At 34.6% G+C, this 22,544-nt stretch overlaps 1 protein-coding gene across 1 annotated transcript in view; it reads left to right on the forward strand.

Moving 5' to 3' along the window:
- Nucleotides 1–22,544, forward strand: part of LOC150108381 (uncharacterized) — a 54,516-nt gene that overhangs the window by 20,609 nt on the left and 11,363 nt on the right. The window contains exons 6-10 of the mRNA XM_090390456.1: nucleotides 3,847–3,954; nucleotides 11,676–11,702; nucleotides 15,251–15,280; nucleotides 19,772–19,798; nucleotides 20,200–20,227. Coding sequence (XP_090246582.1) covers nucleotides 3,847–3,954; nucleotides 11,676–11,702; nucleotides 15,251–15,280; nucleotides 19,772–19,798; nucleotides 20,200–20,227 — 220 coding nt within the window. The remainder of the gene's footprint in view (nucleotides 1–3,846; nucleotides 3,955–11,675; nucleotides 11,703–15,250; nucleotides 15,281–19,771; nucleotides 19,799–20,199; nucleotides 20,228–22,544) is intronic.

The raw sequence follows: 22,544 nt of genomic DNA on the forward strand, positions 1-22,544 counted from the left end.
CAAATAAGATGTTGAAATACAATATTATTTAAATTAAGGGGATATTAAATCCCACATTGTTTCAAAACCGAATAAGAAAACTCAAAGATCAGAATCAAAGAGTTTCATGCCGAATATAGTAACTATAAAAGTATCGGCGACTACTAGGGTAAGCTAAAGCACGTTGTCCAAGTACGTAGTACAAACGAGGGCAACTCGTAGCAAAGGTGGGCGAAAGTTCTGATCGCTAGTTTTAGTACTTGGACTACGTGCTTTAGCTTACGCTAGTAGTCGCCGATACTGTTATAGTTACTACTAGGGGGAATACTCCCCCCTGGCGACTACGGCGCCCCCCCCACGAGTTCCGGACTGGTAGGCCGGTTCTCCTTGAATTCTGATGACTCGAATTTTGAAGACTCGATACTCAGGGTAGCCCATGAGTTTCAAAACGTTTCAAATAACTTGACAAAAAACGTGACACAAAAACGTTACAAAAAAGGCTTATCATTTTATATTATAGAGTAGATATTCGGCATGAAACTCTTTGATTGTGATCTTTGAGTTTCTTATTCGGTTTTGAAACAATGTGTGATTTAATATCCCCCTTAATTTAAATAATGTTTACATCGCCGAAATGAAGCCTATTGGCTCTTTATTTTAAATAAATGAAATAAAATATGTTTCCATAAATACAGTATAAGTTAACATTAACAATGTCAAAAAAGTCAGATTGTTAGTGCTAACTTATTAACATTTAATATGTTATTATGCGTGATAAATATTTTATTATTCATGATAATAAGCATTAATAATTCTTAGGACTTATTAGTCCTAAGAATTCTAACGTATTAAAGAGACATGACATTGAGAAAATGATTTCCATTTTGCAGAAATGTCGGCCAGCGAAGAAAAAGGTGAGTGTTTTCCTAAATGCTGAACTAATAAATATTTATAATCCTTAGCAATGCGCACAATTGTCTCTTATGTCGTATTTAATTATCCCCAAATCCAAATATAACATTGTAAGATTTCGTTTTTTAAAAATATTTTCTTATGTGAGTGCCATTAAATAATACATTAAATATCGTGCGCAAAACAGTTAGATAATCCGGAAATCAGGAGGTTTTCAAGACAATTCACCCTCCAGTAAGGTGTTGATCTCACACCAATTCAAACCTGCGGTCTACTGGCTTGGGAGAGCAGAAAGGTTATTCACTCAACCAACGAGACCAGCAAATATCTAGAGGTATTTACAACTGTATAAAAAAAAAAAAGAAAGAAAAGAAACTAGAGTAGGGAGGAATATGGAAGGAAATACTGAAAAATATGACAAAGAAATGAATGAGGTTAATATCTCATTCATTGTTAGGAGAAAACAATAATTCCTTACAGGGAGGATCAGGAGAAATAAAAAAAAAGATTAAAAATTAGAACGAAAACAAATACTTGAAAATTGATCTTTACTTAAATTTTTACTAACTAGATCGACGTACATTTTGTAATCGACATCCTACCCCTAACACAAATCCAAAAAGTTGGAACCCTTCCACTGTAGCAGAAGATTCTGTTTATGTTTTGTTTTTCGAATAAAACCTTGCAAGAAAGTTCAACTAAAACACTGTTGCAAGAATGACGTCATATTTAGGAATTGCAATAGATATATAAAAGAAACACACACACGCGAGCGTACCGAGTTCATACAACATCAGCCGGAGACCAACTATTAAAAATACTCATCAGCGATGTGATATTACCGATAATTGTGATTATCGTTTAGTAAAAAAAAAAAAAAAAAAAAAAAAACTATTAAACGATAATACTCAGTGTAGGTGGTGGGAGGATCTGTTTTGCTCGCAATGCGTTTAATAATATATGAATAGTCGAGCATTAATCTGCTTGCTGTTACTTAACTGAATTTTCCTCTGTGGTTATTATTAACAAAGAACCATGCATATAGTCAGACGGTTATATGAGATCACATATAACTGTTTGCATATTTATTTTATTTATATATTTATCAATAGCATATTTATCAGTTATTAACAATAGATGAGTTTAATAGGATGAAAATGATAATATTCCATCTTTGTTTTGTAGTATGCTTCAAAACTCTTCGAAAAGCTGTGTAACAGTGGTAAGTACAGTAGTTTTGCTTTCAGATGTCTTTAAAAAGCAGCACACAAGAAAAAGATGTTGGACATCCCTGCTAATTTAATCTTATATGCATCTAATTGTTCATAACATCTACCGAATATTCAGTATAAATTCTTACACGTTAGTAAAATATGCAAACTAACATATCTGAATTTCTTGATCCTTTAGTTTTTATAACAATGAATGAAATTTTTATTTTCCTTTTAGGAGTAAAATTCCGAAAGTACTTGCAGTGTGCTAACAACTCTTCGAATAAACAGGTAATCGAAACGTTAACAGTACTCAGTAAAATTATTAAAATAACCATTTCATTTTATTGCATAGAATGTGAACAAAAGAAACGTTTGTTTTTTTCTCATTATACGCAACGATGCACCTTTTCATATAGGCAAGATGAATTATGAAATCTATTATTACACAATATACGCCTTTTTCTTGAATGTAAATAACATGCAGTCCCTCATAACTTGGTGATTTCGTCACTGCCTACAAAAAAGAAGTATAGATTTAAAATTTTATTTGTGAAAATAGGAACTTTTTACTCCCAAAAAAACATTTAAATTAAAAAGAAAAAAGAATAAATTCTGTACCAGGTAACATAACGTGTCCTGCGGTATGTTTAGAAGTTATGTGTTCTAGCGTTTTGTGTTCTAGTGGGGTTAAAAACGCCCCCCCCCAACGGTATTAAACGCGAGTAATACTCTTGAACATCATGCTTCCTTAACGTAACGTTTTTCATGACGAAATTTCTGAATTACGCTGGTAGAGACGTTTTTAACGTCAAAATCACATAAACACAAAATCCCTCGAAAAGGCATGCGCATATACAGACAGCATACTATGGAATAAGGATAAACTACCTTATTTACCATCAGCGTTCTGATAAATCAACAGATTTGCTGCGAGTACATAAAAATTCTCTAGTATTGAAGTGATTCGAGATATTCGTAAATAAATAAATAAAACTATTTCGAAATTGCATTCCGGTATAGTGTCACCATATGTTATCACAACTGAACTAGGATCGTGTTTGGCATATTCAATATACATCATTTATCTTAACATTTTGGAATAGTCTTGATCGTTTTCCACTAAAAATAGTGTAATTTAAACCAAAATCAGGACGAATCGACAATTAAACGCTTGCTCAATATATAAACACTAAAAGATAAGACAATTATATGAATATAGCATTGAAAATTATATAAGTAAAGCGGATATTAGATCAAGCATTATTTCAAAGCCGAATGTAGAAACTATGCAAGTTTTGTAAAGTGAGTTTACGAGAATACACTCCCCGGCATGACGGGGAGTGTATTCTCGAGCAGCCTTAGCGCGGACTTCTTAGAAGACATAGGCGCACATGCCTTATCAAAATAGACTAATAAAAGGTGAGACGAATGTATAGACGTTTGGACGGCGCCTATGTCTTCTAAGTAGTCCGCGCTGAGGCAACTAGTGAATGCCGGGGAGTGTATTCTCGTAAGCTCTCTAGTCAACTTACTTTACGAAACTTTCATAATTTCTACATTCAGCTTTGAAATAATGCTGGATCTAATATCCACTTTACTTATATAATTTTGCATCGCCGAACTGAAGCGTTTTGGTTCTTTATTTTAGTAAATAGCATTTAAAGTTTCCGCAATGACCTTTGTGAAGAATAGACTTCGACTATTCATACAAATTAAATGTAAAATTTTCCCCCTCTTTCAGTTTTATGCTGTTATTAAAAACTGCATGGAAGTGAGTACTGGCTCTCACTATACGATTGATGACAGCTTTATTATTGATTCATGCGAATCATTCAAAGTTCAGAAGAAAGTAAGTATATCTATATTTTATTTTTTATGCCTTCAAAAAAATGAGTATTTTCTATAAGAAAACAATTTGTAACTGATATTCTCCTATGCTAGCTATTCGCAATTTGCTTTAAAAAGTCATCAGTAAAAGACACTGTTCGAATTATTTGGGGAATATAAAGAAACTTTAGTTGAAAACTAAATTTTTCTTTAGTTTTCAACTAAAGCAAAATAAAAAAAAAAACTTTTTTTTTTATTTTGCGACAAGATAAAACAGAACACACTTATTAAAAGACATCGGATATTGTGGTGATGGAAAGTTGTTAATCGTAGATTTCCAAAAAAAAAAAAAAAAAAAAATAGGGCAGGGACAAGATAAACAAAGTTATGAGGTTGGCAAATGCGGGTGCCTCACCCAGTTATTATTATTATTGTTGTGAAGAGCGTTATCCTAAGCTCTTCTCTCTTGCATTTATTAGAATTCACCACCAGTACAACCCCACCCCCCTTTCTCATCTTTTAAACCGATTAGGAAAGACGCTAGCTATTCTTCATTCTGTTCTTCCGTTTCGGATGTTGAATTAAAGTTTATTCCTGTTTATCCAGATCCGACTAGCAAATCACCAAAAGGCATATCGTGTATTTCTTTATTTTACATTTTAGCTCAGTATTCAAAATAACCTCCTTGTGGACAGATTTTTCTCTTGAAATTAGCATATGAAACGAAGGAAAGAACGCATGTTAAGTCTACAGTTAACAATCAGTAAGGCGATAGCAGACTAGAGTTTTTTATTTTTTTTTCTTCGCTACGGGCAAACTGAACGTAGAGAATGTTTAGATTGCACCGAATGGACTACTCAAAATATTTGGCATTGAGGAAATGAGAGACCTCTACCAATTACTCGCTCCCCGAACCCTAACAATATCCTTTGGAAGTGTGGCTGAGAACTCAGATTCCTATAAAGCCTTATCACGTGATCAGTGTAACATGCGTAAACTGGTTTATAGGTTCATAAAATGAATCATGTATAAAGAAGAAGAAGATAGAAAGGCCAATAAATAGTTGGATGGAATCGGAATGTTGCACAAGCATTATGTTTTCTAATTTCAGTAAACTGCATGGTTATTAGCTGATCTTAAGAAATGCTGGGGGAAAAAAAAAAAGAAGTAAATAAAACATTCAAATTTTTCGACCAGAAAAATAGGCTCGTAATTGCTACATGTTTAAATATATAATAATGTCACATAGCAAACATGTATTGGTTTTAACAAAATAATAATAAAGGAAAATATTTAAATATGAATAAACGATCATTACTAAGTGCTTTCATTACAAATACAAAAGTGAGAATTAGTTCGTTTCCATTTTGACCACTTAAAATTATGTGTAATCAAAGAAATTATTCTTTTGTTAGGAACCAGCGAAAATACCTTTAAACAGTATGAAGATGTGAGGGAAGGGGGATAGAAATGTAAGTTCCTCGATTAAAAAAAAAAAAAAAAGACGAAATGTCTTCCTGTCACTAGTTCTCTGTAGGGCATTTTAACAACACTTGAAGGTGTATGCTATTAACTAAATTTCGATTTGCATTATTATTATTATTATACGACATTTCCAATGATTCATTGGCAGAGGACGCTGGATGGAACATATAACTCCATATAACTCGCATTTAAACTATTTAATCTACTATTTACATACTACGCCGCTATCTATCATTTACACACACAACGCCATCTACCGTCCACTAATAATATTCTTCAATTTCTTTTCGGAGGCGCTATTACTATGATTAATAATAATAATAATAATAATAATAATAAACTTTATTAATAATAATAAAGGCCTATGGACATAACTTCTCAGATGTTACTCCTCAGTTACCTTCCCCAGCCCCTCTGTATTAACACTTTCATTGCCAAGCTGAAAATTGGAATTTCGTGTGGTGGCTAAATTTTTTTTATTTTTTAATTTAGTTAGCGACGTCCACGCGATAACGCGTGATCGGCCGTTTGGTGAGAACTCGCATCGCGTGATATCGTTCATTGCCAAGCTGAAAATTGTAATTTCGTGTGGTGGCCAACTTTTTTTTATTTTTTTATTTAGTTAACGACGTCTACGCGATAACGCGTGATCGGCCGTTTGGTGAGAACTCGCATCGCGCGATATCGCGTGTTTGGCAATGAACATGTCAACACTAATTCTACAACTTTCCTCTCCCGTTCCAGGTCATTTCAATCCTTTTTGCCCCTCTCATTCACTTCTGAATCCAGCACCCGCATGTTTCATCAAGTGTCTCCTCATCCACTCTGACTCCCAACGTTTCCCTGTTTGTGTTGTGTCCACCCTCTCGTTTATTTTACTCATGATACTTATTTCTCCATTCACATATCCTTCCAACTCCATCCGACTCACACCAAAATCATTTAAATGCAAACCTATCTTCTTACAGTTTCCCAAATTCATCACACGCATTCAAAAAATGCACTTCTTTCTCCTCACATAGCATTCATCATCTTTGCTGGCAGCCTCAATTCTTCACTATCATACCCAGGCAGCACACTGACTACCTTTCCTTTCATACGATGTTTCTGGTTAGATTTGGTGCAGCATCTGCAGTCAGACCTCACAATGATATTGTGATAAGGATCTCTAAGAATAATGAACTGACTCGTATATCGTCTCCTGAAGGAATTCTGGCCACGTAATTGAGGCTCCTGATCATGTTATGATTGGCTGGCGCAACAGTAGTGGGCACTCCGGATGTATTCCAAAACATCACCATCCACCATGGAACCACTACTACTACTTTGATGTGGACTGGCAAAGGGCGAAATTGTAGCTTTCCTTCTAATAAGAGTGAGACATCAGGTTCAATAACTTGTATCACCCTTAATCAACCTGACAAGAAGTAGATAATTCAGGTAATACTGAAAAAAGAAACTAACATTTAACTATTCCCACATGGACCTGATTCCATGTGATGCGGTTGAGGTTCGACTAAATTAACAGTATTAAGACAAGCGTCTTATATGTAACTGAAAATAACATAGGATCTTGGTGCAGAGTGTCAACATATGTGATCACTGCCTGTGGTTCCTCCATTCCTATTACTGTGTCTTCACTTTTGTTGCGATCCGTCTACCAACACTGAACTCTGCACAGATGGAAGTAAGTTCTAAGCTGGACTAGAGAATATACTTAAATGAGAAACAGCAACTTAGAAATTAAAAATCAGTTCGTCCCTGACAGCTGTGTTCAGTGCCGGCTCGAGGGTATGTGGCGCCCCTAGGCCAGTTTTATCAACTCATTGTAAGACAAGACAGGCATCATAAAATTCTTAATTGTTAAAAGCGGTTAATAATTATTGCCAAAAACGTGCGTATAGAGCATTTGGGAGGGGGGTGTACTGCTCGTACCACCAACACTTCGACTATTACTATTACTTCGACTAATACTATTACTTTTTTTACGAAGTTGACGCCCCAAAGCCATTGCGTCCCTAGGCCGGTGCCTCTTGTGCCTAAGCCTAGAGCCAGCCCTGGCTGTGATTTTCTGTCACTTTTGAATGACTTTACCAGACAGTTAGTATCCTCAGGTGTGCCTAGTTCATTCATTCTTGATGTCTTTACTGTTAGAACTGCTAAGAAATATACTCCAAAGTCTTCCTCTTTTCCTTTTACTTAGCAGTGGCAATTCAGTAGTATTTTATTTTATTTTATTGTTTTTTGTACCGTACCCCAGTCACAAGGCTTGGTTGCTCGAGCCATGTTCACACTTCTCCTGAAGATTAATACTGAAAGTATCCCAATGTGCACCCTTTGTAAAAATCTGCACATTCAGACCTTCGCTCCCTTCACCCTTGTATATAAACTTTATTATAATTTTTAAATTTGTGTATTTTATATCCTTGAGAATAACAATTGGATGTTTACAGGAGTTTTCAAGAAATATGCTATAAAAGAAAGAACTCCACACAGACAGCACTATTTTTGTGCCTTTAACAACCCTACCAGCCATTATGGATCAAATACGCATCCTCATACGCTTCGTATTCATCATATATTTCAATGTAATATCAATGGTATTAAAATTTTAATATGCACTTCGCATCCATGATAACCTTGACGTCTATAGACGTCTTAGCCGGTAGCGTGGTTAATGACATCTACAAACATTTCACTAGAAAGTAATTCATTAAAATTCATTCATTATATTGATATGTGATTATTTCTTTTTTAAGCAGATTTGCTGAGCTTCCATCTATATAATTTAATGACAGTTTTCTTTTAAGTTAACCATTGTAAAATACAACTAACTTGCTAGTAACAGATGATACTTTACTGGTAATACAATGCTAATCGTCACGTACATATAAATGAGGCCTAGCTCGGCACATGTACGAAACTCAATAAATGAAAGAATCACAGAGTACTGACTTTACTAACCATATTAATGACTTCAATTATACTAAGAACTTCTGATCACACATAAACTAATAATATAAATCAACTTCTCAACAAACCAATAATATAAACACTATAACTGAAAAACATACGATATTACTAATACGCCACCTATGAATAATCATTACTCGCAATTTTGCCAAACGAAATGTTTCATCAATTAATGCACAAATATCGTATAAAAACAATCTGTATACATACACATGCCTTACTTGAAGAAATTCTAATCCACAGGCAGGAGCTGAAGGCCGAGAACGAAAGATCTTATTTTTGAAAAAAAAAATGCTGTTAAGAATACTGGATAGCTAATTATTAATGAAAACACGTCTAAAACTTCATTCATGCAGCAGTTCCCTTCTTCCAAATATTGGACAACTTTCCACCTGGTGGATAAAAGAGGAATGACTTAAAATATCAAAATTGAATTAATTTAGACAAAACTTTCCTATTGCAGATAAATGAAACCAAAGTGAATATTACTTTCATACATTTCTATTATATATTTATGTATTTACAGAAACAATTAATGAACATTAATGCATACAATACCACCCTTTATTGCCTCTCTCAGTAGCTTAAGTTCTTTCAATTACTGAATAACTAGTTATTCAACCTGGCAATTCGACGAACGATGGTAAGATTTGTTAAATGTTTTCATGCGTTTTCAGTTGCCAAACTTTCGGCAGAATTATTTCATATGATAACGACAATTTGTAAATAGCATAAATAATACATGCGTTACAAAGATTTGAGACAAATACTGCATTCATTTGTGAAGTTTAATATAACAGCATTTTATCGTAGAGTTCAACTGGATTTTCCAATTATTATTATTATTTTTTTTTTATTTATTTATTTTTTTTTCCATTTTGAAAATTTCAAAGTAAATGAGAAAGTTTCCCTGGCAGTGGATCATTCTCCTATTGTATTCATAATTCTTATGCTAAGTTTTCCAAAGAAAGTAGCTTTGTCAGAGTCGTCGCCAGATTGGATCGCGCCCTGATGCAAACAATTAAATATTGCCCCTGATGAATTATAAAACAAAAATATAAGAAAATCTCCCATTTATATTTTGTTTTTATTACAAGAGAAACATTAATGTAAAACGATTACGTAATAATATTAATTAAATGTTTGCTTTCCGGGGATATCGCACAATAAAACTGTTTATAAGCTCTTCTAAATTTAAATTATAAGCTATGTCGGCCTTCATCGATATAGTTGCTAAACCAACCAATCTTTCTTGGGTTATTGCTGTTCGGAAATGGTTTTTAATCCGTTTAAGCTTGGAAATACTTTTTTCCGCACTTGCTACGCTAACATAAATTGTTAGCAAAGTGACAGCGCCCACATTAAGTCGCGCCGTGAGGCAGGCTGCTTCTATGCTACACCCTGCCGATGGTACTGAGCTTTGTACAGTATACAAATGTATACTCTACAAAGCTTAATATACTCTACATATATACTTTAATATACTCTACAAATACTCTTTATGGACTGGATTGATAGGCACAGCCGAGGCAGTGAGTGTGTGTCAGAATTGGAAGATGTAGCATTGGACGTCTGCTTTTTGCAGATGATCTAGTTCTGCTTAGCTCTTCCACAGATGACCTCCAGCAGACTCTGGATAGGTTTGTAGCTGTTTGTGCAGACGCTGGAATGAAGATCAGTGTGGCCAAAACTGAAACATTTGTGGTCTCAAAACAACCATCCCAGTGCACTCTACATGTAAGTGGAGTCCCAATGAGGCAGGTGGAGAAGTTTAAATAACTTGGGTCCATATTCACGAATGATGGAAAATGGGACGTACAGCTAGATACTCGAATTGGCTTAACAAGCTCAATATTGCGGGAGCTTGGCCGTTCGGTAGTGTTGATGCGGGAGTTAAGCCAGAAGGCAAAGCTGGCTGTCTTCAATACAGTCTATGTCTCCATCCTCACCTATGGTCATGAGAGTTGGATAATGACCGAAAGAATGCGGACACGAATCCAAGCGGCTGAAAGAGGTTCCTTCGAGGGGCTGCGGGGCTGACAAGACTCGACAGTGTCAGAAGCTCTGCAATTCGGGAAACCCTCAATACTCGACTGCTGCTTCTCCGTGTTGAGAGATCACAGTTACGTTGGTACGGGCACCTGGTCAGAATGCCACAAGAGAGGCAGGCCCTCTTTGCCAAGCCAGAGGGTGGGAGGCCACGTGGAAGGCCAAGGACTCGCTGGATGGATTATATCCAAAACCTTGGATGGACACGTTTGGGAATCTCACCAGAACACCTGAGCTTGGTAACAGAGGATCGTGACCATTGGAAGTTCCTCTTGCAGCTGTTGCCCCCACAACCCAATTAGGAAAGGTGGGCCTTGAAGATGTATGTATGTATGTATACTCTACAAACTTAATCAGAATAGAAAATTATTAACTGAACAATCTGGTTAAATAATTGATCAACTGGTACTCATGCACTTGTCACTTGGAATGTAACTTTTTTTTTAAAATTTAACTAAAAGACATAGGGAGGGATATGGAAATTGAGATAAAACTTTTTAAAATTTGCCTTATTAATAATTTACAGACTGTTTCCTAAAGCTAGATGTATGCATGCAATCTGTATACTTATCACAGATTTAATTAACTTTCAAAAAAACTTAATGGTTAATATATTAATATTAAAGTGCGTAAAAGTTATATGTTAAATTTCAATATTAAAAATATCAAAGTTTTAATATTAATCGTAATATTAAAAATCACAAAACTGAAATTAAACTAATTAAAATTATAATGTGATAACAAATAAGAAAAATCGAAATTCTTAAGACGAATGTTGGCGAAAATAAGTTTAAGATGCTTACATTAAGAAATTACAGTAAGAAACTCTGGTTTTTGATCCTGAAACTCAGAATAATGAATTATAAACACCCTATTTCACACAATAATACAAATTAGTATTAAGAACAAAATAGTATTAAGTATTAATATTAAGGTGGCGGTGGTTGGCTGTCATGCATTTTCGTCTGTATACTATTAGCGATCGGGCTATCATCAGAACTCCTTGGAGAACCACTGCGTTTGGAAAATTAAAAGGTATGGAAAATTAATTTATTTGATGTAGGTTCCATAAATAGATCGCTTTTAAATACTTCAAATTTACTTTTCTTAGGTGTAATAGTTGTATACAATATTTAATGACTTTATATATATCCTAAAATCTCTTCTTTCAATCTTATAAACCATATCAAGTTTTATAGATGTTTTTCATTTCTTATTTTTTTTTATCTTTTGCAGTTCACATTTTTTTTCAAGAAATACTTGGTAAGTTTCATTGTTATTAAATGTCTTTATTTTTATTACGAAGAATAACGGTTCCATTCTCTTCTTTTGTTCTGTCTAGCAATAGCCACATCAAACAATACATTCTCATAACCGTTTTTACGTGAGTTTTTTTAATTCATAAATCAAATTAGTCATGAGTGATGATGATAAACTACCCTTACAAAATACAATCCTCGACAAATTAACAGAACATTTAGTAATTGTGGTTGTAACAGGTGCAGTTTGCGATGAATCAGGACGAAATTTCGTATGGTGGTGTGCAATAGACTAACAATGAAATTTGGAGAAACATCATACAGGTATAAGGGAGATTACACAGGGAAGACTAAGAATTATAAAAAATATCATAACACAGAAATACACAATATGCTCGAAAATATAGTCATATAACTTCAGTACAATAAATGATCCGCCTCTAACAGCTAAACAGATATGATAGTTGTGGTCACTAAGTGACCGAGGCGGTAGTTGTAAGAAGATGATCATGCTGGCCACCGCAGTGGTTGGATAGCAAGTTTCAAGATACTCCACCACTTGAGCTCTATGGGCAGTAACACTGTCATGCTTAAAAGAAAATCTGGGCCAACCTACCCCTACAAATTTGCATACAAGGTTCAAGGATCTGTTCTTGCTACCTATGCATCAGTTGCGGTATCCATATCAAAAACATGGAAGGGTGCGGGCCATTGATCATTATTCTGTCTCACACGAGAACAGTGACTCAACCGTGCCATTTTCTACAAGAATCCGTTTGTAGGCTATAGAGGGACTCATCAGAGAACAGAATTGTACCCTATTTATCAGAGCTCCAAGTTACACGTTCTTAGCACCAGTTTCGAGAGCTCTCTCGAATCTCTACAATAATTTGTAGTTAATGGGATACAAATTACTGGCTACCTTGCTTAGAGTCCATTTGACTCGAGCTTTCTTAACTCATTCTTGCTGGAAATTTTCGCCTGTTCCATCTTGTTGTTAAAGCCGGATAGTGGACTATTCTGGCTGACGATCCTCGGGAGAGCTAGGCAAATCCATGTTACAATGGTTTTTCTCTCTCCTGAAACTGTGTCCATAGTGCCGTGACGACACTTCGTGACACATCAACTTTCCACTTTCGCCTGTACCTTCCAGACTTCAAGTCGTCCATCAGCCCGATATCTCAAAAAAAAGGGGAAAAAAAATTATCTAAACTAGTTTTTCTCAAAGTTTTGTAGCCGCTGCTCGCTAGACCCGATATTCCACTTTTATCGATAAGTCATATTTCATCACTGGAGATAGCCTTCATGCTCGTGCTAAGTGTAAAATTGCTGATTAATTTTCATAACATACACAACCTTAATATTTTTTAACAGAAATTTAAGTCAAAGGAAAATTAGGTGAATGAGATATTGCAAATTATTTCAAAAAGTGCAACACTTTTAAAGTATTTAATTGCTTATTCAGGTTCAAGCAATCAAGGAATTAAGTTCGTATAAAAAATACGGGATATATTAATAAATTAAATATATTTACGCTTGTAGCTAAGCAGACCATGCTTACTCCGAACGGTGGCGACACGGCAGCGTAGATATACAGCATGCCAAAAATATTATGCCTATTGTTATATCGAAATTAAATCAGTTATGTAAGAACTGTTTTAATTAATAGGAGTTTAATATATCGTATTCCAGACTGTATCTAAATATTTACAAATTAAGAAAAAATATATTTATTTACTAATAAAATTCTCTCGTGGTGCACCAGGAAAATTACCCGGACTCCTAGTGGGCCGCGGTCATACTTTGAGAAAAGCTGATCTGAAAATACCATAGTTGTGGCTAATGCGCTAATGTGGCTAATGTGGCTAATGCGCCAAGAAACGTGAATGAAGTGATGGGGTCATAAATGTGTTTTTATAGATATGAGTAATTGGTATTGTGTGTGTAGACTTGTTGAGTGGTAGCTCAATTTCACTTAGATGCTCCGAATTTGTATGCTAGAATGCTTATTATTTCAAATATTCGCCTTCCGAGATATAGCTAAAAATAAAACATTCTTGAAAAACATTTTGTTCTGTGAATTTTGTCGAGCAGTACCGATTAAAGATATTCAGACATGAATTTTTGTAGGAAAATTAAAACACGAGTCAGTTTAAGTTATCTCCTTTCATTATCATCATTAATTCAACTGTCATAGCTTATTGGGAAAATTCTATGGTTACCGTGTCGTATTTACATCCGCAATAATTATTGTTTTTCCTTCCACGTGATTTTTATCCTCGGGTAGAAGAAGAAGAAGAAGAAGGTCAATCTGCTGAATAACTTTAGGTATCACAGGAATGCTGTGCTTTCTTGTGGTTCCTAAAGGACACTTGGTAATGATAAAGATGTATGTCATATTGCTTATGCTGAATGCAAATGTTCTAAGGTTTCTAATAAACTTCATCTAGAAGTTGCGGGCAAATGCTTCTGCAAACATTCTGATGCGTGACGTGTCTTTGATGGAGATTCTTGATGTCCTTGATATCCACTGATCATCAAAGAAAGCAATTGGCGTTGCTGACATGGGGCCAGACTTGTTTCATTTCTTCGAACAAGGCAATGCTGTATGCTATTGTAATAGGATATTTACTTTGTTCCATATCGTGTACGTCTGACTAAGTTTGCAGCAGATCTTGATACACACATATATCGTTCCTTTGATGCTCCATTTCACAATAAGAAAAAGAGAAATATCTGGTTTGGTTTCGTCACTTTAGATAAACTTTTTTAACGACGTTGTACCATATATTTTTGTCATCATATTTATTCATGAATGATATTTTAATATTCATGCTAGGTTTCCTTAAATTGCATGCATTAGTCTCCTCTTCTTCTTCTTCTTCTAAGCCCCTTTGTAAGAATAATTTTAGTTATAGGGCTCCCCAGATTGTCTCCATCTTTTTCTGCTGAACACTTCCCGATGCCAAAACTCTCCAGCCATCTCCACGAGTTCATCCTTTCATCTTCTCTCTGGCCATCCAGACATTCATCTTCCTTCATATGGATGCTACTGGGCGATTGCCTTTGTTCATGTATAGCATTTCGTCCGTACATTATGTTCTCTCTATTTGAACTTTAAATCTCTTCTCATATTTCCAAACACCGTTCTAGTGCTTTAGTAGGAGAAGTAGTAGAAGCTAATAATTTGAAAGTGGTGCTTCCTTCTTAGTGTATTAAGATATTTCTTTGAACGATTATTGTGACTGTATATAAACTGACGTAGCATTTCAATAACTAGTGTTTAGTAATTATAAAATTATGAAAATAAGTACACTTCAGTCTGTAAAATTCTTTATTAATTGAGTGTCGTGAAATATTTTAAATGTTTAAGAATAAATTAATAAAATATAAAACGTGAAAACTTGAAGTAAAAACGCTTTTGAAATGTTTATGCATTCTTTATGCTTTTGCTATTTTTCCTCTATTATACCTTGAGTGTGTGATGTTTGATGTGATATTAAAATTATGATAAACAAAAAAAGTATCTTACGGTTATCTTTATTATTTCAGAAAACGATGAATTTGGAAGAAGTGCACAAGGTAAGCAGATATCTTATTATAGTTATCTCGTTAAAACAAATAGTAAAATATAATAATAAAATGCAACACAGAATATTGTAATCCTGCATCATCTATAAATTTCACGAAAGATGAAATTACTAGTTTCACCTTTCTACTGATATCAATTAAAATGTGATTTTAATTACATTATCATCTAATTACTAATATCGATAATAACGTGAATAAGGAAATTAATAGTCTACAAGCCCACTTTTGGCTTTCACGTCAATGATAATCAACGGTGTATTCATCAGTTAACGATAATAATAGAAGGCTTGCATCCTCTACTATTTGTAAAGAACAAAATTCCCATTGCAACAGTTGAAGTGAAGCTTTCTAGTTTTCCGTTATTCCGGAGTTTCACCTAATCCCATAAGAACTTTGTGATATTCGGATTACGACTCTGAGACTGCCAGGTCAATCGTCCGTCTTGAAAGCACTTCATATTCCTCCAAGTCTAACATTATGGAGTATTATAACATTAGGCGAAAGATCACCATTCTATATAATTGTTCACTTGTCCAAATATCAGCATATGGCAGAAAATTGATGCGTTTCAGAAATAACACCACCAAGTCTAAATTTCGAGCATCGGTCCTCAAATCACGACACCTTCTCAAATTTAATTTTTTGGATAAGATGCATTGCATTAGGGGACGGTTCCCGCCATTTTTCTTAGATCTAGACATAATGATGCATGACTCGACCCAAAGAATCTGCTTTCGATATACACAAACGATAAGCAACATAATACCGTCTATCGAAAAGTTCATATCTTACATTACAATTCCATTACATTGACCACTACACATACGTACATGCTGCGAATGTCCCGCTTTCTGCACAGTGTAAGTGCATAGAGTTCAAAGTGTACAAAGAGTAACTCTACAGAGTGCAAGTACGTTTTCACTTTGTGACCACATTTGATTTGTGTGAATCGTTTCTTGTAAATGGTACTGAGCCTTGGAAAAAAATTAACTGCTACTGAAGATTACAAATACACTGATATACTTTTAATCTAAATTTTCTTCTTCTTCATATGCTTTTAGTTCCTTAGAACCACTGAGTCAATTCTGAAAATACAGGTATCATAAAAATTTACCACTGGATTTTATCTTCACCAATATTGAAAAGGTCTTGCTGTGGAATTTGTCCATTACTGTGTTCCACTAGGTCTCTTCCTTATAATTCTAATGCTTGCTCCAAACTTGTCCCGGAGTTCCCTTGACAAAGGTGCTGCAGACACTGGATCACGATATGTACTATCTGGTTCATGTGTCTTCCTTTTATTCTCGTAATTACATTTTCTCTATTTGCCACTATATCACGGTCCTTTTTCCTCACACTTCCATCATTTGTTAAATTTTTAAATCAGCCCCACACATACAAGAAGTCCCGAGACGTATGACGGCAGTCGTGTGTAGCCAAGTGACCAAAACAAGAAATAAATTTGTCCATCTGTTTCATGAAGATCTAAAGGTTGTAATTATTAGATAAATGTTTAAACTTGATAGTCTAAATATGATATCTTCAGTGATCTTCTGTAATATTTCATTTAAAAACCCAGTACTCTTTTTTCATTCTCTTTCAGCAGAATCTATTCTATTGTAAGGATAGCATACATCTTGTTTTCAGTAGTATTTTCAAGCATTCCATAATTAACGGCATATTTAAAATGACATGTATTATATAAGAGTATTTTTTCCTACACTGTTTTAAATTACTGTACTTTTCTAAGATGGCTAGTGAGTCCTAGTGTCTGTATCCGTGCAGTACACTTTTATATTTGCTTCTTTTATTTTTCTCTAGTATACTTCATACTTCAAAAATTAAGTAACGTTAAAGAGTAGCAGCTCTACTATTAAAATCATCATCATCATCATCATGATCTTCAATGATTTAGGTCCATTATGGCTTCTTCCAACCTCAGAAACGATCGGCAAATCTCCTCAATAAACAATTTGTTTACTCCTCCCACTTTTTTGGGGGACTATTTACACTGAAGCTCTTGTTTGGGCAATCATTCTATTTACATGCTATGAAAACCAGAGCTGTGCTATTATCTTCAAACACTGGACCTTAAAATTTAGCGATCTCACAATTTGGCAGAACAGTTGTCAAGAGTGTTGTAAACATCTGTCCCTGTCCTTCAATTATATTTATTATATCTGATCATTTTTTTAATTAGTTTAATTATTTATTCCAATCGGTCCTTCAAATGTGGGATGCCATTTATGAATTGTCGATATTCCTGAAAACGAACAATCTCGTAAAACTGGATTTAGACATATCTTTCTGTTCTTTCTTGGAAGATACCTAAATCACATCATTGTCTCAAATACATTTCAGGATATCGTGTTATTTGTTAATTAAACACAGAATGAAAAAAACTGCCTGTAAATGAAAAAAGAGCCTGTGTAGCTCAGTAGAAGTGGCGTTTGCACTCTACAGCGCTTGACCGCATGAAGAAAGGATTTGGTGGTCCAAATCTAGTCGCCGACTAGAGGAAATTTTTCTAAGCCTTTTTTCGACCGGTTCCCGAGTTAGTCGATCTCTGGCACGGGCAAGCGGGTTTTTCCTCCCGGAAACTCGGGTTTTTCGTCCCGTAAACTCAAGAAAATCGACCGTAGAACCCACATTATTTTCAGACATTAAATATATCGTGTTAAGGTTAGGGACCACGAGAGGGCGGCACATTTGAGCCGTCTCTCTTCACTGTGTACCGCTTAATTAGTGATAGCCTTGGGCCATCTATCTCCGATTGGTACCAGTGGAGATTGAACTGCCCACTCAGTCTCCAAAAGTTAGATAGGGCTAAATGGCCTCGCCTACTCCCGTATACGGGAATAAAAAGGCGTTAGCTGATTTTTTTTTTTTTTTTTTTTTTTATGAAAAAAACTTGTGATAGAGTCCCTCAGCGTTAGCCGGCCATCGTATTCAGAAGCTAACTGCAGTAAAGCGATGGTTAAATTGAAGTGGAAATTTCTGAACCAAAGAGGCAGAATATTTTAGTTTTTTTTTGTGTGTGTGTTTTAGGAATCTTCATTTCTATCATTTTCAATAATTTTCTAAAGCAGTCGCCAATTTTAGCCCTATCTATCTTTTTGGAGACTCCGTGGGAAGTTCAATCTCCACCGGTACCTATCACTTTAGAGATAGCTGGGCTATGGCTATCGCCAATTTTAAGCGACATCCAGTAAAGAGATGGCAAATAAGTGTCGCCATCTAACCCTAAAACAATACGTTATTGTTTAAAATAGTGTGGGTTCTACGATCGATTTTCTTGAGCTTACGAGACAAAAAATAAAAAAAAAACAGCCTAGTTTCGGTAGAAAAAATCCCACTTGTCCGTGCCAAAGATCGCCTAACTCGGGAGCGGGTAGAAAAAGGCCAAATAATTTTCGTGTAGTAGGTTAGAATTTAAGTTTGTTTTTTTTTTTTTTTTCGAGCAGTCTAGCGCTATGAATGGGAACACCATTTCCACTAAGCTACACAGGCCATCTACATACAAGGTCAACTCGATTATGATTTACATATTTAATGCTCTTCATTTTGCGTTAGCATAAACATGTTACACTGTAGAGCAGGGCTGTCCAAAGCTACCCGCGGGTCTCATGCGGCCCGCGGTGCGATTTTGTGCGGCCTTCCTGTGGGTTTTGATTTTCACAAGCGAAAAAAATAAAATAACAATTTGAATCGAGTGCGTAATAGATATTTTAATTCCATCACTAATCGATAATCGCGATGTTGTTAAGTTTATATGGTGTGTTTACATCACTATATACCCCACGTGTTTTTCAAATATTAGATGTGTCATAGAAGCATTCTTTTACTATTTCGTTCAAAGGCGCATGCTTTGGCCGCTCACGGGGAACGTGAGCGCGTGATGAGTGTTGTTCGTTTGTTCAGCTATCGAGGTGTGTCGTTGCTACCAAATTACTAGATACACATTATGATGCAGCCCTCGGTTAAATCTTTTTTTTTTTTTTTTTTAATGCGGCCCTCGGATTACCAAAGGTTGGACAGCCCTGCTGTAGAGCATATAACAAAACTTAAAAGTTAGGCCTATTTTTAAAGAACGTCTTATTCGCTACTTGAAATAACATGTTAAACGATGTGAATATGGCAGAGTGTTAATTACTGTTTCTGTGGTGCTGTTTTGTCTCATGGATTTTAAGTTAGTTAATGCGTAATCTTATTTTATGGTTGATTTTCCCATAGGCTAACCTGGATTTATTCTGAGTTATCATACATACAACAGCTATTAAGAATAATAATTCACATCAATTCATATCGTTAATAATTACAATTTATAGTATGTAATAATAGATGATTAGTATTTTATTTACTTTCTAAGTAGAAATTATCGCTTTACAACTGCTTACTATTTTCTGTTTCTTATATTAATTTTTTTTAGTGTTATTTGTAATACTCACTTTGCAATATAAATTCTCTCTCTCCTTTACATAGAATTGCATGAACATAATGAAAAATCCTGTAAGTATACACGTTTATACTTTATTTTGTGATAGAATTCTGTTTCGTTTTATTTATTTACGAGTAAATTTAATTTTAAATGCACATATATAAACTCAGCCTGTTTCTGAGTTTTGTATGCGCATGGATGAACAAAAATGATGTAACAATTCACTTGTTACATCATTTTTGTTGTAATTGCAAAATAAATAATAAATAAATAAACACTAAAAAATAAAAGTAAAAAATTGATACAGTAGTTGCTAGAAATGTATTATTTTATTTATATCGAATATCACTTATTATACAATGGTTACTCACTAATTACACTGAGAATTTTTAGTAATGATCTCATTAAAGTAATTAATTACATTATGTAAAGAATAAACAAATATTAATGCGATATTTTCATATTCCCATAGCAATTAAGAGACACACTCTGTTATTCAGGTAAGTAAAAAAAAAAAAATTACTAATCTTAAGCAGAAAAAAAATGCTGTTATTTAAGAGTGTCCTAATTATATATTGGGATGTGCTGAAAGAGTTACAACACAGAACACTCGTGATTATAACTTAATAACAAAACAAAAATATGTGTGAATTATGTGAAGTGTATTTCCTTATTGCTTGGCGTACGTTTTTAATTTTAATTTAATTTATTTTTTAAGGAAAACTTTCCAGTAAAGCTAATTTTGGAATAAGTTTAAACAAAATTGGAATAACAAACGAAACGAAAGTTGACAAAAAAAAAAAAAAAAAAAACAGATAAAACGAAAGATAAAATTAACTTTAATTGTGATACTTTTTAACTGGCTTTGTATTCTTTTTCCAAGCGGGATTACGTCGGCAGCTTTTTCATGTACTGTTTACGAAAATAAAAGAACAACAACAACACACCTGAAACAAATAAGTGACAAAAAAAATAAATAAAAATAAAATAAAATAAAAATTAATTGAAGTTAAGAGTTAGTGTCTGCAAATTAGTTTCGAACTTGCGATAAATGGAGTAACCAAAACCTAAGACACAAAAGGTTAAAAAAAAAACTTAATGAAGGGGTAAAAAATGTTTAGGTGGACAATCATTTCCTGAGGACAGCACTTAGAGTTTACCTTTCGGAGATATGATAGAGTAGAAAATTGAGGAAGTACATAAAAAAGCAGGGAAAAAAAAACAGGAAGTGCAGCGTTTCAGCCTATTAAATAGTAGCTACTTATCACGTAATTTCTTTGTGATTAATTAAAAAACTAACACCATCTTACGTTTCTTAAACTTGAAACATAGGAAAAGGGATAGGGGCTATTAAATGGTTGTATTACTTAGTTTCCAATTACTTTTTTGGTACTCTGAGCACCTAAATTAATTTGACTATATGACAAATTAACAAATTAATTTAGGTGCTCAGAGAAGAAGTTTGTTTCATACTTCCTTGTCATAGGACGTTTTTATAAAACGTTTCCAGGAGGACAAACCTGTCACCTTCGTATGAGACCGGTTAACACGCCTTCAGGTGAAAAGTCCTTGTAAAGGGCCATTCCTCCCCCCTCCCCCCGTTCCGGACGGGATTCGAATCCATGACACTGGGAGTAATGCAGTTTTTAGTTTACAGTAAGTTATGCTTGAGTTTAATGGCATGTGCGAGACTAGAATTTCAAAACATCTGTTTAAACATGAAAATCCAAAGATAATGTAATAAATTCTAACTTTTATAGTTGTACAATTCATATTGAGACTCATTCTTAATATCAAAATACACTGTTTTAAAAGTTGAAATGCATTTTAATAGTAAGAATGAGTACTCAACATAAAATGCCATATTAATTATGACTTAGTCGTACTGCAGCCTGGCACTGCACAGCGAAATCATCTGCCGTAACTAATTTTAAAAGCATGGAAAAGTGAGGACTAGTGAAAAGAAATCAAACCCACAGTTAGTCAGATCACATAAAGCACATAAAGTTCGTTTATATGCTTTATAAGCACATAAACAATCACATAAACCAAACATGCACTTCATAGATCACATAAACTAGGCCGAAAGGATAGCACTGTGGTAAAAAGTATTGTGCTTCTCTGATTTGTGAATAAGTAGTTCTCGCAACCACAACTTTAGAGGTTTGTGCAAAAGGTTACTCACTAAATTCCTTTGTTCCAGCTTGGATATACTGTAATAAATGACATGAGTGATACCAGAAGAATGCGATGACAAAAGCATTATTGTTTGAAGCTTCTACTCGTTTGAACTAATATCCTGACCAGAAAAATGACAGTCAGTATTGAGGAATTGACCAATCCGGTGATCTCTCTGTTATGGAAATGATCCAGTAGGGCACCCCCTGTTTCTTTACATCATCAGTAAAATATGGTGCAGTAGGACTGTGTGTCCTAGCACACACAGTCTGGACTGTTTCCATAGCAGAGCTATCACACCGGATTGGACATCACCGGAACCCAAGAAAGATATTTTGTGGATCAGTTTATTTACTAGTGGACATTGTCTTACTATTACCTTAATTTTTAGAACTATTTTCGAAAATGTCAACATCTATTTTAAATCTATTTGTCAACATCTATTTTCTTCTTAATTCACATGCAAGTTATCTGAATTTGAATTTCATTATTGTAGGCGATTTTGTCGAAAAGAGAGAGATTGCGAAATTCTGTGTTAAGGATATCAAAAGTTCGATAATCGTTGGAAACCAGTGTGTGTGTGTGTGTGTGTGTGTGTGTGTGTGTGTGTGTGTGATTGAGAGAGAGAGAGAGAGAGAG

This window comes from Typopeltis vanoorti, chromosome 3, assembly GCF_054136105.1.
Source record: "Typopeltis vanoorti isolate ZY-2024b chromosome 3, IOZ_Tvanoo_1.0, whole genome shotgun sequence".
In the NCBI taxonomy this organism is placed as follows: Eukaryota; Metazoa; Arthropoda; class Arachnida; order Uropygi; family Thelyphonidae; genus Typopeltis; species Typopeltis vanoorti.